Source organism: Lissotriton vulgaris, chromosome 6 (genome assembly GCF_964263255.1).
Source record: "Lissotriton vulgaris chromosome 6, aLisVul1.2, whole genome shotgun sequence".
In the NCBI taxonomy this organism is placed as follows: Eukaryota; Metazoa; Chordata; class Amphibia; order Caudata; family Salamandridae; genus Lissotriton; species Lissotriton vulgaris.
Window position 1 is genome coordinate 1924218413 of NC_141694.1, and position 17095 is coordinate 1924235507.

General features: G+C 44.7%; 1 protein-coding gene across 4 annotated transcripts in view; it reads right to left on the minus strand.

Annotated features, from left to right (window-relative positions):
* LOC147709940 (NACHT, LRR and PYD domains-containing protein 12-like) overlaps positions 1 to 17095 on the minus strand; it is a 521467-nt gene that overhangs the window by 254937 nt on the left and 249435 nt on the right. Inside the window, exon 8 of one of the 4 annotated variants that reach the window (XM_086928354.1) lies at positions 10891 to 13896. The exons of the other annotated variants lie outside the window; for them this stretch is intronic. Coding sequence (XP_086784480.1) covers positions 13770 to 13896 — 127 coding nt within the window. The 3' untranslated portion in view covers positions 10891 to 13769. Of the gene's footprint in view, positions 1 to 10890; positions 13897 to 17095 lie in introns of those variants that run through there. 4 annotated transcript variants of the gene reach the window in all.

The window sequence follows — 17095 nt, forward strand, 5'->3', positions numbered from 1 at the left end:
GAAATACAAGGGAGTTCTGCCCCTCTTTCCTTATCCATTTACACACAATGGTTCCTGTGGTGCATGGTTTAGTTTAATATCCTCTGTAGATAGTGATTCCAAAGTTTCCCAGGGAAATTGGATATGGGGAAATCTGAACACAGTTATGAATAAAGCATGTTTCCCAGACGATGAAGGTCTTCCACAAAGGCCAGGGACTGATCTAGAAAATGAAGTGTATGGATTAGGTAATTTTACACTTAACCTCATGATTCTGAATGTTCAGTCTGAAACCAAACCAGACTTGCCATCTATATCAGTCTTACCAGTGAAAGGTGAATTATGTGTCAGAAAGAATGGTTCAGTACACCTAGGTCATAGTGAATGTAATACTGTGATAGAATTCAGTGATAAAGGCAAGTCTACATTCAAAGCTTCCCGCCATTCCTACTTCATTTGTGGTCAGACAGCCTATATACGTTTGCCACTAGATTGGGATGGAACATGTTACATTGCATTTCTTCTGCCACCTGTTTTTCTAGCTCCATCTGATTATCATAGGAACTCTCATCTCATACATATTAGACACAAGAGAGATCTCCCAATTGTCGATCAGACTGAAACTGCATGGGAACAATACACAGATTTCAATAAAGGATTCTTTCCCTATTTAGGTACTGTCTCCAATAGTAAACTAATACGTAAATTGACAAGAACCCTTGAAGCTGTAGTAAACGAGACTACTTCCGCCCTAGGCAACTTAACAGAGGAACAGTCTGCTATGAGACTTGTCGTTCTTCAGAATCGTCTCGTCCTTGACGTCATCCTGGCCGGTAGGGGCGGAGCTTGTAGAGTGATCGGATCGAGTTGCTGTGTGTTTATTCCTAATAACGCACCGTCAGTATATAGAGCCATTACCCGGCTTCATAAGATAGCTAACCAGATACATCAGAATCCAGGCACCTGGACTTGGTCCGGCTGGCTCTGGAGTGCAATATCAGCCTGGGGATGGAGTACTGTCATTCCTAGGAATCATACTGCTCATAGTATTCAGTTGTTGTCTCTGCTTACAATGTGGGCCAGCGATTTGCGGCTTGTGTGCCACAGCCTGCATCCCACATCCAAGTTCACGTTCCATATCCTGTTTAAAGAAGGATGAGCAGATGATGTTATATGAACAGATAGATGGACTCATGAAAATAGACATATCCTGAAGGGAACGTAGGGGACAAGGAGGGAATGAGGTAATTAAAATTTTGTATGGTCAAATATGTCCCCTATCGTGTTCCCCAACGCTCCATGTATGTGCCTAAAGTACATGTAATTTCCCTCCATGACCAGATATGAAGACGCAAATACATTTGCGTCCAACGTTAACATGTTACCTACCAGATCCACCATGAATGGATCGATAATTCAGTCTTTAAATATGCCATGCCAACGTCTTTACATGGTATACTTTCATGTTTTCTGGCTCAATTGAGCTAGGCCCTGAATCCGAAGCTCCGAGTCTCTTTTCAAGTCATCACTGCCTCTGAAAGCTGCAGCATGGATCTGCCTCCCTGACCTTTACCTTACTCCCTGCTCGGCGAGCGGTGCCCGGCTCGGCCTGCCTGCCTGTCAAAACCGTATTTTGCCTTCAAGTTATCTGTTCAGCTCCTCGAAAACACATTCCAGTCTAGTGAAATAGGTAAACATATCTCCGGCTGCAGAGCAAAGGGCCCGGCCTTCCTGTCTCCATGCAAGTAATTCATTGCTCCCGTTACCATGGTAGGCCCATGGCCCCTCGCATTGCACGTAGACACATATGCACGCACTAGCAGTCAGTATAGAATAGCCTCTGCCCGAGAGACCTTTTCCTTTAGATAATACATTCTCCAAACACAAGATATCAGATATGATTTGGGTTTAGGTTGTTCTGACATGCCAGATTTCTGTCTCCTCTACTAGTGCTAAAGTCAAGCCCCCAGCTCCCTCCAGTTCCACGTCAATCACACGTCATGTCGACTGCGCACGCATCTGTGTTAGAATTCCTGCTGACACTGCAAGATTGCTCTATTCATCCATCCACTTGTGACACTTTTATGTGACGTTTCTAGCACACACCTCCGTGTACGCCCTTGTGCACGCCTTCTATTACGCACATATGTTCTTATCTCTTTCCTTTCAGCTGTTATGCCTACTGTATCTATTACCATTGTATGCTTTTACTATATATATTGTACTCTGTTAAGAAAACGTTGAATTCATTCTGACATTATTAGAGATGTCCCTTCCTGAACCTTAGTGGTGATGGAACATGATTTCCATGGTTCGAACCATTCCATTAAAGCCCGTATGACTCAGATACCACGGACTCTGCCTCTCATTTGATTGAGCTATTTTTATTGTAATTATATGGAAAAAGAGGATCCGGTAAAATTAATTTACCACAGTATTTAAAGTCTCCGTCGCTCCAGGCAATAGGATAATCCAAATGAAAGCGTGTTGTGGAAGGCGTAAGCGGAAATATGCAAGATTTACCCCAATTAATTTGAACATCTGAGAGTCTACCAAATTGTATAAATTCTTTAAGATTGGGGTTCATGTTTGTCGCTCGGGTCACGTATGTACAAAGTGATGTCATCAGCATATATCGATATTAGTATTTGCCGTTGAAAGCAACGTAGTGCACTATCTCTATGATGTTGTCGCAGTTTGGCGGCCGAAAGGTTCCGTAGCTATCGTGAATAGGAGAGGCTAAAGGGGACACCCCTGCCTGGTCCCTCTGGTGATGGGGAATGCCTCAGACATTCTACCATTAATAAGTACTCTGGCCATCGGGCGTTCATAAAGGAGCCGGATCCAGGAGATGAAAATCGCTGGAAAGCCCATCCTCTCCAAGACACGAAACACATAATCCCACTCTAGGGAATCAAATGCCTTAGTGGCATCGAGGAAGATGGCCGCCATTGGTTGGTCCTCGTGCACTGAGTTGAGGACTGAGAAAAAAGTACGCAAATTATGAGAGGTGGCCCTGCCAGGCACAAATCCGGATTGATCAGGTAGTATCAGGTAGTATCAGGGTAGGGAGCAGAAGGCTGATACGGTTAGCAGTAAGTTTGGCAAGTACCTTAACGTCGCAATTCAGCAATGAGAGCGGGCGGTAAGAGTCACATTGCTTGCAGGTTTGCCGGGTTTAAGTAATGATGTAATAAGTGCAACCCTCATAGATGGTGGCAGATGGCCCACCTCAAGGGCGTCCTCATAAACCTCACGTAACACTGGGGCCATAAAGTCAATGTAATTGCTTCTCTCACTTCATCTAATTCAAAGGGCGCACTAAGAAAGGCCCTTTGGGCATCGCTAAGCCAGCCCAAGGAAACGTCAGCTAAGTAATCCTGCAGCTGTAATTCTCCCACTCTAGAGGAAGTGTATAGTGTGCTGTAATGGGACATAAAGGAGTTGAGGATTTGCGTAGTGTCTCGAATCACCACACCGTCTGGGCCTTAGAGCTCTATGATTATGTTGGGTGTGCGTTCCAGTTTAATTGTGGAGGCCAAGGCTTTTCCTGGTCGCACGCCTTCGCCATAACGGCGAGTGGTCCAGTATTTGCCTCTAAATTTCGATTCCCTTGTGGCTTCGGCAGTATACTCGGAGACTTTTTCTCGTACTCTCAGGAGGACGGAGTCAGAGGGAGCAGTAGCCAATAATGTTTCTAGGCTTTTAAGATCATTTTCTAAGGACAATATTCGGGCAACAATGGTCTTTAAGATTCCAGCCCCTTTAGCAATGCAAATCCCTCTTAGCGTCCCAAATAGTTTCAACATCTCTGACTGAATCTTTATTTCGCCTGAAAAAATCTAGACATTCATCTCGAAGTTCCTCTTGAAAGGTGATGTCTATTAACAATGTGGGTTGTATCCGCCAAGCGGTTGTGGGGGGGCCTAGGTCCGCTGAGCGCAGTGTGACTATTACAGGGGAGTGATCCGAATATGTTCTCGGGAGGTGCTGTGCATGAGCAAGCGAGGTATAGAGCTGTGGCGTTAGGAATATATAGTCAAGTCTGGCCCATGAGCGTGCTTGTGCGGTAAAATGTGTGCCCTCCTTCACATCGACGTGGCGGCGTCTCCAGGCGTCTACCAGACTGTAGTCCGTAACTACAGCACGCAGTTCCGCACTTGCTTTAGTGTAATGGTGTGGGGCTGGGTGTGACCTGTCCAGTGTAGGATCCAGTGTTGTATTAAAGTCTCCTCCCCAAATAAGGTGGTGTGGTCCCGTCCCCACAATCGCCGCCCATAGTTCAGCAAAGAACCCCGGATCATCAACGTTGGGACCGGAGCAGCATACCAATGTGACCGCTATGTGCCCTAGTCTACCCCACATCATGCAGTAACGCCCTTGAGAGTCCATCTTGGACCCGGCCATAACAAAGGGTGTGCCTCTTATTACCAAGATGGCCGTTCCTCTAGCGTATGTAGAGAAAGACGAGAGCACAGTGTGGGCCGCCCATCTGTTAGCAAAGGTGTGAGTAGTTTGCATCCTGAAGTGGGTTTCTTGTAGAAAGGCTATGTGTACTGAGTGGCAATCCATGTACGATAGAACCTGACGCCGTTTCCTGGGATCCCCAAGTCCTCTTACATTCCAAGTTAAGATATTTAGGTCAGTGTCCCCCATGAGCAGTATATAGCCTTATCTCCCAAAACGTCAGTTACCAATGGCACGTGACCAATTACTTTGAATTTTAGCATGGTATGTGTATCGGTGTCCATAAGTAGCCTGGTGCTTGTGTGTGTAACCTGCACTGCGAGAATGACTTCTCGCGTATAACCACAAAATCCTGTCCTATCAATATTTAGCAACTCGTCGGTAGGTGTCGTGAATAACATTAGTACGTAACATTGTAAGCAAACAGTCCCCCATTTTCCGCTATGCAACAACCCCAACAATCTGGCTCTAGAAGCTGTTAAAAAATAAATTACAATCAGTGCAATATGTGCCATCGAACCCTGTGCGACGTGCCACCCTCCCTCCATCCCACATCACAGGACCTCAGAAAACAATATTATAAGCAGTACAATGAGTCTGACACAGTATTGTGCAGGATACCACTTCCCAACCTCCCAGCATCGCCACGCCTCATAGTGTAGTCGGACAGATATCAAAATGCAAGGCGTGACAGCAAACAAGGTGAAAGTAAAGCATACAATAGTTGCTGCGGTATGAAAGTGCCAGAGCATGCACCGCCAACAGACAGCTGCAGGTATTGTAATAAGTAGACCAAGAAAGCAAAGGAAGTTAGCACCAAGGTTCCAGTTCACTCCAATCCGAGCGCTACCACCCCCCACCCACTGAAGCAGCCCCAACTTGCCAGTAGCCCCATCCCACCCCCACCCATAACAATTCCCAAACAACCCAACATTTGCATCAGTGTCAACAAGTGCAATGGGGTACACCCTTCGGGGTGCAATCTAGTCGCGCACATAGCCACCCCCCACACCTCGTGTGAAAAACGACAGCAACACCACCACCCTTCTGGACAACCTGGCCAATCTCGGACTCAAACAACTTGTTGACACCCCCACCCACCTAGCCGGACACACGCTCGACCCTATCTTCACCTCCAGCAAACACATCTCCTTCGATCACACCACAGCTCTCCATTGGACGGACCACAGCTGCGTCCACTTCAGCTACAAAAAGACCTCGACTCACAACCCCCCATAACCTATTCCTCGAAGAAACTGGAACAAAATCACCACCGACCAACTCTTCACATCGCTTAACCAAAACCCTCCTGCCATATCATCGAACCCAAACCAAGCTGCCACCAAACTCACACAATGGATCACCCACAGCGCTGACAAATTAGCACCCTTGAAAAACCACCAAATCAAACATGGTAGCAAAAATGCCCCCTGGTTCAACGATGACCTTAATAAATCCAAAAAGGTATGTCGTACCCTCGAGAAAACCTGGAGAAAAAACCCAACCACTGACAACCTGACCACCTTCAAGGACGCCACCCGCAAACACCACCAATCCTCCAAGAAATCCTCCAAGAAATCCGAATTCAAGGATCGACTCGACAACAACGCCCACAACAGCAAGGAACTGTTCAACATCGTCAAAGAATTTACCAACCCCATCGCCGGCACCAACGACATCACTCCCTCCCAAGACCTCTGCGACTCTTTATCCTCTTTCTTCCACAACAAAATCGCCGACATACATAACAGCTTCGAAAACTAGACGCCTGGAACCCAATCACTACTGAAGACACCATCCGCCTGATGAACTCCATCCACTCAGGTTCACCAACCGACCCATGTCCCTACCACATTTTCAACAAAGCAGACTCCATCATCGCACCCCATCTCCGCGATGTCATCAACTGCTCCCTCAACTCCGCAACCTTCCCGGAAAGCTGGAAACATGCCGAACTCAGCGCCCTCCTGAAGAAACCCACAGCAGACCCCTCGGAACTTAAGAACTACCGCCCCATCTCACTCCTACCTTTCCCGGCCAAAGTCATTGAGAAAGCCGTCAATAGTCAGCTTGCCGCCTTCCTCGAATCCAACAAATCGCTCGCCCCTTCACAATCCGGCTTCCGAGCCAAACACAGCACCAAAACCGCCCTCATCGCAGCTACAGACGACATCCGAACACTACTGGACAACAGAGAAACAGTTGTTCTCATCTTACTTGACCTCTCCGTAGCCTTCGACACAGTCTGTCATAGCACCCTCATACAATGCCTCAGCAACGTCGGAATACAAGGAAAAGCTCTGAACTGGATCATCTCGTTCCTCGCCGGAAGAACCCAGAGAGTCCGTCTCCCCCCATTCAAATCAGAGGCCACCGAAGTCATCTGCGGCTTACCACAAGGATCATCACTCAGTCCCACCCTCTTCAACGTGTACATGAGTCCCATCGCGTGACAACACAACCTCAACATCATCTCCTACGCAGACGACACCCAGCTGATCCTCTCCCTCACCAAAGACCCAAACACCGCCAAAGCCAATTGGAGTACCGGGTTTTTGTGGACCCGGCGGTGCCAGGGAGAACACCTGAAAACTCTGAGTTCTACCTGTTTCGTCCCACAGAAACACCGAGTCTTCTAGGTCAAGTCAAAGATCGTATTTATTGGCTGCAACCAGTAACAGGTATCCTAGAAGTACATCGACATGTATGTTCTCAGGAGACTGCTCAAACTTACAAAGCCAGCCTTCGTCTTTTTTATACAAAATGATCTGCTTCGGGCATAAATTCCTTATTTTACAGTTTAGAACATACACATATTTTTACAACATAGGAAAAGCAGAGTCATGATGACAAGCACATATTTGGTTCGTCCAACCCATAATTGATTACCCGGCAAGATCCAGTATTTCCATCAGATATCGGCAGACCCCCAATAAAATCGGGCACCTCCTCATCGTTAAGCAAGCCATAAACCAAAAGAAAGGGACAGGTGTATGTGCGATTAGGCATGGTTTGTATGCGATGAAAGGTTTATGATATGTTGCGCCTTGATACTGATCTCGCTCGGCCACTGGGAAAGGACCTGGCTGAACAGGTTTGGCTGTAGGCAGTGGAGTTAGCTCGCCCAGGTCATGGTGGAGTCAGCGAAGGTGTACGTGTCCTTCGGACTCGCCTTGGCTCTAGTCATTGCCTTATGTAAGGGCAATCACAAAATGGATGCCGTTCACAAAATGGAACCCAAGGGTTCAGACCTAAATGCCGATTTCAGGGTGATCCTAATACTCAATTGTGACGAGAATGCACATGTATACCGCATTCGCCATTTGCGGTTCGCTGATACCAAAATCGTCATGTATCGACGATGTTTGTGACACGGGTCCAGAATTTTCAGTACCACAGACCTCCTTTTGCCCTTATACAGGCAAAACAACCGATACTCATGCTAATCTGAGTCTAGGTCGATGTTCACGAAGTCATTGAGATGTTGCTGTAGCATCATCCTATTACTTAGCTCGTTTCTTGATACATGCTTCCTTACACATGATGTAGCGCAGAGGCCACATATTGTAGGAGCGCACTGTACACATAGGCAGAGAAGGAAAAGAATGGGCAAGGCCATCCCAATGACTATTAGAAGTTTCCATCCCCAGGCCGCTATCAGGTCCCAGAACCACCCCATTAATGACAAGTCTCCTTTGTCCACATGAATTGATTAAGAGATTTTATGTAGTTTGGAGATGGCCTGGTATACTGTCGGGGCGTTATCTGGGATGAAAAATGCAGCAACTGGGCTGGATCACTTTACACACCCCACCTCGGTCTGCAAGTATGACGTCTAATGCGACCCTGTTCTGAAGGGTCATAAGGCGGTCTTGAGGAAAATGAAATTTTATATGGCCTATATGTCCCCTATCGTGTACCCCAACGTATAGTATATATGCATGACATCCATGCATTTTCCCTCTATGGCCGAAATGATGATGCCTCTGCATTTACGTCCTACTCCAGGATGTCAGTTATCAAGTCCCCCATGAAAGAAACGTTAATTCTGCATTGAGGCCTATGTTGCCAATGTAATTGCATTGTGCACGTTTTTAAGTCAAGATGGACCCATTCTGTGGCTCAGCTCGAGACAGGACCCGAATTAAGGTTTTTCATGCCTCCAGACACTCTGAGAGAAAACTACAAAAAATAATTTGATGGACAGAATGTAGATCAATGTCTTACATTCACCCCTGTACAAGGATCTGGGCCTAAATCCATCGTTTTTGCACTCCACACCACCCTGGGTTAGATAATGGCTTTATGCAAATCAGCTCTGACCCTGTGCCCCATGGGAACAGTCCAGTCCGAACTACACAGCCAAATCTTTCCCAGACCGGAATCAAGCATCCGAGGACCGGACCGGTTTCGAGGTAACACCTCTCATCAGCCCGGCTAGCTTGACTCCAGTGGTGGGAGGCTCTGGGACCCACGTCTGAGCTACCCCAGTACACTCAGGGAGAAAATTACAAAAAACAATTTGATATACAGAATGTAGATCAATGTCTTACATTCACCCCAGTACAAGGATCTGGGCCTAAATCCATCGTTTTTTGCACTCCACACCACCCTGGGTTAGATAATGGCTTTATGCAAATCAGCTCTGACCCTGTGCCCCATGGGAACAGTCCAGTCCGAACTACACAGCCATATCTTTCCCAGACCGGAATCAAGCATCCGAGGACCGGACCAGTTTCGAGGTAACACCTCTCATCAGCCCGGCTAGCTTGACTCGAGTGGTGTGGAGGCTCTGGGACCCACGTCTGAGCTATCCCAGTACACTCAGGGAGAAAATTACAAAAAACAATTTGATGGACAGAATGTAGATCAATGTCTTACATTCACCCCAGTACAAGGATCTGGGCCTAAATCCATCGTTTTTTGCACTCCACACCACCCTGGGTTAGATAATGGCTTTATGCAAATCAGCTCTGACCCTGTGCCCCATGGGAACAGTCCAGTCCGAACTACACAGCCATATCTTTCCCAGACCGGAATCAAGCATCCGAGGACCGGACCGGTTTCGAGGTAACACCTCATCAGCCCGGCTAGCTTGACTCCAGTGGTGTGGAGGCTCTGGGACCCACGTCTGAGCTATTGTCTAACCCAGGGTGGTGTGGAGTGCAAAAAAACAATGGATTTGGGCCCAGATCTTTTGACTGGGGTGAATGTGTGACATTGATCCGCATTCGGTCCATCACCTGTTTTGTTTGCAATTGCCGCCCTAAGTGCGCTGGGGATGCCCAGACCGGGGTCCCAGGCACTCCACACCACTTGGAGTCAAGCTAGCCGGGCTGATGAGAGGTGTTACCTCGAAACCGGTCCGGTCCTCGGATGCTTGATTCCGTTCTGGGAAGGACATGGCTTTTGTAGTTCGGACTGGACTGTTCCCATGGGGCAACAGGGTCAGAGCTGATTTGCATATCGCCATTGTCTAACCCAGGGTGGTGTGGAGTGCAAAAAAACGATGGATTTGGGCCCAGATCTTTTGACTGGGGTGAATTTGTGACATTGATCCACATTCGGTCCATCACCTGTTTTGTTTGCAATTGCCGCCCTAAGTGCGCTGGGGATGCCCAGACGTGGGTCCCAGGCACTCCACACCACTTGGAGTCAAGCAAGCCGGGCTGATGAGAGGTGTTACCTCGAAACCGGTCCGGTCCTCGGATGCTTGATTCCGTTCTGGGAAGGACATGGCTTTTGTAGTTCGGACTGGACTGTTCCCATGGGGCAACAGGGTCAGAGCTGATTTGCAAATCGCCATTGTCTAACCCAGGGAGGTGTGGAGTGCAAAAAAACGATGGATTTGGGCCCAGATCTTTTGACTGGGGTGAATGTGTGACATTGATCCACATTCGGTCCATCACCTGTTTTGTTTGCAATTGCCGCCCTAAGTGCGCTGGGGATGCCCAGACGTGGGTCCCAGGCACTCCGCACCACTTGGAGTCAAGCTAGCCGGGCTGATGAGAGGTGTTACCTCGAAACCGGTCCGGTCCTCGGATGCTTGATTCCGTTCTGGGAAGGACATGGCTTTTGTAGTTCGGACTGGACTGTTCCCATGGGGCAACAGGGTCAGAGCTGATTTGCATATCGCCATTGTCTAACCCAGGGTGGTGTGGAGTGCAAAAAAAAAAGGATGGATTTGGGCCCAGATCTTTTGACTGGGGTGAATGTGTGACATTGATCCACATTCGGTCCATCACCTGTTTTGTTTCCAGACACTCTGAGGGCTGCACCTTCGCCTCCCTGACCTCTTGCACACTTTCAGCCAGCCAAGGAGGCCCTGCATGGGGAGCCCAGACAGTATTGACGAAAAGTGGAAAATGACTCACTCTCCCCACCAGGGATCTATCCAGCAGTTTGCATAATAAAGCAGCAAAGGAAATTGACAGCCAATCTGTAAAATTAAAAGACATCTTTATTATAATTAATTATGAGGCTTCGTCGTCCAACCGTAGTTTTACAATTGAAAGAGGGAGCCTGCCTGAGCTTTCTCAGACAGGCCTTTTATACAAAAAGTTTGGCCCTAGGCTCACATTCTTGCTGAAAAACACATCATTGTAGGTCGCTCCCATGGTACCATAACAAAGCAGGCTATAATTATGAATTCCATTCTACTTGCCCAAACTGACCAACCCATCTTCCATCATGAACATATGTCAAACTTCACATATTTTCCTGTGCAGGCCAAAGAAGCTTACAATAGAACTGGTTTCCTCCCCATCATATAAACAGTCACCTCCCCATTGTAAAAGCCCAGAAGCAGAGAAACAGAGCCAGGTGTGGAAGATAGAAATGTAGGATAAGGGATGCTTGTGGGTCATAAACAGGCATGGCTACTGTATTCGGCCTTCTAATCTTGCTCAGGCCAATGTACACAACAAGTTGCTCAGATCTTTAATATAGATTGACTAGAGGGCATGGACTGGTTTGGTGAGGCCAACATCACGTAGGCAGATTCAGCCTGTTCAGGTCAAATGGGAGTCAGGAAGAACTCAAGCTAAGGAATACGTGTCCTTTAAGAATCATTGGCTCATGTATATGCCTATGTAAAGGGCAACAACTAAAATGGACGCTTGTTCACAACCTAGAGCCTGTGGGCTCAGAATGAATTTGCCAATAACTCCTGCATGCATCATTGTATCGTGATGAAAATACACAGGCATAATGTCCTGATCATTACCGGTCTATTGATACCAAATTCGTCGTGGTATGATGATATTTTCTGCACGAGTGTTTAGGCCTTGGTACACCATTATGGCAGGGTCCGGAATTTTCAGAACCACAGACGCCCCTTTTGCCCTTATATAGGCAATAACCTAAACCCATGTCAGTCTGAATCTAGGTCTATACTTATCAGATCATCAAAGGGGTTGCTGTAGTATTATCTTACTACTTAGCAACTCTCTCGGGACAAGTCTTCTTACACACGTAGTGGTACAAAGGCCATATATGGCAGGACCAAATAGTGAACACCTCTATCTGTAGTACGTGGTATAAGATCACCCACCCAACAATTATTGATGTTCTAGTGTTGATGTAGAAGCTGTACAGAAGGGTCTATCAGTAAACTCTGGCCTAACCAATGTATGTTCAGGTAAAATATGAAAGTCATGTGAAGAAACAGTAAAGAAAGAGTAGGTTGAGAAGTTGGTGCAGACGTAATATAATAACTAATAGAATACATAAAAGTATTAAAATAGATAAAGTTATACCACACTTAGAGAACAACATTCTATAATTTCGGTTTTTCATCTCTTGCTTTTCATCGCCATTCCTCAATACAATCTCCATTTTCTAATGTCGCTCACGCGATCTTGATAGAGTACTTCAGCTGTGATTATTAGCAGGTCATAGGGACACTGCAAGTCCTGCAGGCCTACTGCCACTACTCAGGTCACAAACTGAACCGTTGGTACTCCTACGTGACCCTGCAACTGGCAAATGGTAACCAATCAAAAATTTAACAAAAAAAACCATAATACAATTTCAGAAAAAGCAAGAGAAAAGGAAAAGCAAAAGTCAAATGCAAAGAAGTAATAGTAGGAAGAGACATAGGTTGGAAGGTGGGTACAGATGTCAATTTGGGTAGCACCAAGAACAATCCCACCCACAAAAGACAATGTCATTTTAGAATGACACTAGTAAACACGTTGTTGAGAACATATAGACCACGGGAGGATGTAGTGACCATTATTACGAATGAAATCATAATTTTCCACAATCCTAAACAGAAGGCAAATCCTAGAATTATCTAATAACATTCTATATAGCTTCCTATGCATTTCAGTAATCTATTATATGTTCAAGTGAAACAGTGGCGTTCCTGATCAATGCTCTCAGATGAAAAAGGGATACACTTCCACAGAGAGACTTCATTCTGCTTTTACTAAACAGAATAGTACTTTAAAACAAATGCCAGCAAAGCAGCAAAAATTAGTTTCCAAACTCCAATTCTATGCAAGCTCACAGAAAATACCCAGAGTCCGTCAAAGCCTCTCCTGGCAGGCTTCTATTATCCATCAAATCCGCTTCCAGTGTCTTCTTCGCGTTGGGCCTCTTGATCCAGGCCTTTTCATGCTCAGTAGGAGTGCCCTCCTGGAACACCCACAGTTCATTCAAAGTCTCAATGTCTTAAAACAAATGCACCAGTGTCTCTTCTCTGTGACACCTCAGGAAATGTGCTCTTCATTGATCAAGGGCACAAAACATCTTGTGCAGAAACAAGCACCACTGAGAATCAACCTCTCAAGATCAGTAGCTCCTTTCAGACTCCAACACTCATCATTTAGTGTCAGAGGACGATCAAGCTGCTCTTCTCATGGGCACCGGAATGTAGTGCCTTTTCCAAACTTGGATTCTCAGGTGCACTGCCTTTCTGCTGGAGCAAAGGGAAAAGAGGTGTGTGTGGGGAAAGGCCAAAAACTCAGGCCAAGGGGGTCAGGGGACCGCGCGCTGCCAGAGGTTCAAGCACATGACAGTTTGAACAAATTGCACAAAGTGGATGACAGTCCTGCCATCAAAAGCAGGGATCCTTCGCATCTTTGCACTGAACTTCTGAGGCAAAACAGAAAATCAGCTCCTTTTTTCTTTTCTTTTCACAACGCCTTCTGATGAAACAAATGGCTTGCTTAGGAGGTACCACTGGAGGCACGCTGATGATCGCTGTCCATGCTGATGACCGCTGCCCACGCTGCTGATTGCTGTTCACGCTGCTGATTGCTGTTCACGCTGCTGATTGCTGTCACGCTGCTGATTGCTGTTCATGCTGCTGATTGCTGTCAGGAATTGCAAGGCCAAGAAGTCTGTAGTCGTCTGCCATGTTTACTGATGGGGACCAGGCTTTTTTGATTACCGGTCTGCAGGGTAACATTCTTCCTTTTTGACTCTGGAAGATTCCCGCAGAACCTAGTGGTATAGGAAGTGTAACACAATTGTTAGTTTCCTTCAAGTCAGATATAAAAACAGTTCATGGGTTGGCTTTTTGACAAGAGGGCTGCAAGCAAGTGGCCTGCAATCTGCAAAGGAGTGGCAATTCGTCATGGCAACCTAAATGGATGCCCTCATACAGTGGCATTATCTAATAGGATACATTATTTAATGGGGTAAATACATATTCTCCTTAATGATGAAGCCTAGGTGTTCCTAAACTCCTTATCTAGAACATCTCAAATAGAGCAATGGCATAATACACATTATCAAGGACATGAAGAAAAGTCCCTTTTTAAAACAATGTGCATCAAGTGCGCTATGTAATACAAAGGCTAATGATCAACTGTGCAGACAAGAGGACAAGAACTAGAGAGTCCTGGTATCTGCATGATTAGAACACATCTTATTAAAAAATTGAAACAGCAGAAACAGAAGGGAACTGAAAAATTAAAAATAGACATAAAAATATGCCGTACTAAAAAGAATGTAAACTTGAGATATCTCCTATTGAGATGGAAAACTTGTATTGGGTCATTTAACCAGGCTATCACTATCCTGACAGTCAGTCTGAAAAAGACATTTGAAGTGGGCCTAAGGTAAATTCTTGAAAATTAGTCTCATCAATCAAAAGGGAATGTATGTGGAACATGAACAATACACCCATAATAATAAATGGGCTGACTGGTGAAAGGAAGATGGAGAAGGGAAAAAAAATGGAAGTAGGACACAACTAAAATCTTCAATAACTAAACATGATGCAACATTGGTCAGGGAAAAAGCAAAAAGAAAAATCTATAGGAAGGACAAGAGTTTGCTTGGGTGGCCTAAGGCATGTGACACAGCACCAAGAGCACGGGGATACATGAAAAGACCAATGTTACAGAATTTTAACTCTACCGCTGACAATCTATACCCTACACGATAATTCTAACTAATGTTCAGTTGTCTCTTCAGCGAAAAAAAAATGAATCCATAGGCTTATTCAGGAATCAAAAAATGCGATCAAAAAAATGCGATATCAAAATTAGGCCACCTTTAGTCACGGATCTATAATTCCATCCTTAGGCCCAATCAAGGATACATAAATGCAGAGCTGCCTGTCCTTAAGCAAAAAGGCAGTTAAGTGACTAACAACGGATGGCAATCTATGATCCAGTATATCATTTTAGTTTTCTTAAAAAAATTATTACAGCCAAATTTAGGCGTGCACTGGAAAAACTGCTGCCTTACTGCTCACAGTATGAGATCCATATCTGTGAAAATTTATCTTAATACAAATTCATCCAAATTATTGTGAAACAATGCATATCGTCATATGTTCTTTCACAACACAGGGGAACTTGTAATTCAAAGTAGCACCATAGAACAGAACATACACACAAAAAATTTAAAAAAATACACATATCAAGCTATCAGATATACTTGCTGTATATAAAACACAAAGAAAAACAGCCCAGACATAATTCCATGGCACATGCCCTTCTTTTGACAGCAGGGCATCAGGTAATTGATACTCTGCTGTAAAATATAGTGTCGCTGTGTCAAATAACGCGTTTCAGTGGACCAAATGTATAAATGAAACATAAACACACACATTTTTTCTTAAAGAGGTTACGCAAAAAAAAAAAACATTTCTCTTCACCCAGCCAACTCACGTGTCTTGTGAATTAATCCATGAATTATCTGTAGGAAGAAGCAGAAAAGATACACAACACACACATTTTGCATAACAACATCAATTATAACCCTTTTTATCAGACTACAAAACATGACACAACGTGACATACAAAAACTTTTCATTACTTACCTGTAACCTATTTTCCATGTACCTTGCAAAAACGCGCATTCTCACTCAGGCCTAAGGCCTTTAAGTTGCAGAATTTTGGGGAAGGGCTTCTACTTATTGCCTATCTAAAACTCAATGTAACACTTCGTTTTTCTTTTTGTCAAATAAACTTAACTAAAAAAAATTCGTTCCTAGCATGGAGACACACATATACCAGTTCTACAGATCATTTAGCAGAATGTTTGATATTTGTCTTCTCAAAGAAATCACTTTTGCATTTGCCCTTTTTAAATCATGTTCCTTCATTTTACACAGTGCTTAATTTGTAAGACATGAAGTGCAGGTGCTACAATTTTGCATGAGGAATACCTTTCCTATTTGTTTATTATCTCAGATGTGCGCTTTTAACGCAGATGTAATGTGAATGCGGCAAATGAGAACAAGCCAGCCTGCAATGAAATGAAGGTTACAGATTTAAATCATATACAATCAACTACATCTCATATAAAGCGCTTGTGTGCAGCATTTTGAAAGCAACTGGGAGCTATGCAAACCACGTGTGGTGTTCCTTTTATTATTATTAGCGGGATGCAATGCTGTGTCAGCACATATCTAATTGAAAATGAATGTGTTGGTGACATAATTTACCAAACAACAAGCGTTTTGTGGGAACATGCTGGAACTATTATTTATTCTTTGGCTAAAATGCAATCATCATTGCTGTACATGGCCCTGCATCCTCTGCTCATTTTAGTTCAAAAAAACAAAAACCCCATCCCAGCTAATGTCAAATTTGTAACACTTTAAGAAGACACTTTTAAACAAGTCAGGCTATTCAAGTGACCTCAGGTCAGGACCGTGGCATGGGCAGGGATTTAACTACAAAGAGGCAGCTGATGCATGCTTAACCATGTCATGCTGCATTCCACAGGCGAGGCCCTAATTAAAAGGTCACAAATGTCAACAAGACAGCCTTACAAGATAACATCTCGGCTGGCCGCTACTGCTGGAACACGTTATACAGGTTCTGCCAGTCCCCTGCTCCTGGTAACTGAAGCTGACAAGGCCAGTAGGTTTAACCACTTCCACATAACCTGCAATATTTCACTATATTTAAAACAATAATTTCTCTCTTTTTTTTCTTGTAATTCTATGACACATTGACTTGCTGAATCATAAGAAGGCACAACCTGCAAACATATATATTAAGGTCTAAATGTATGCATTTACTAAAGAGACGCTTTAAAAAGGGCCCTGAAACCATTCAAAACAGTCTATTCATGTGAAAATCGACTTTTGTATTCTGGATACTAAGAAATAAATATTTTATAATTTTATTGGTTAATGGGTATTACTAGAATGTCTACTACCCAATTTACGAGAAATGCT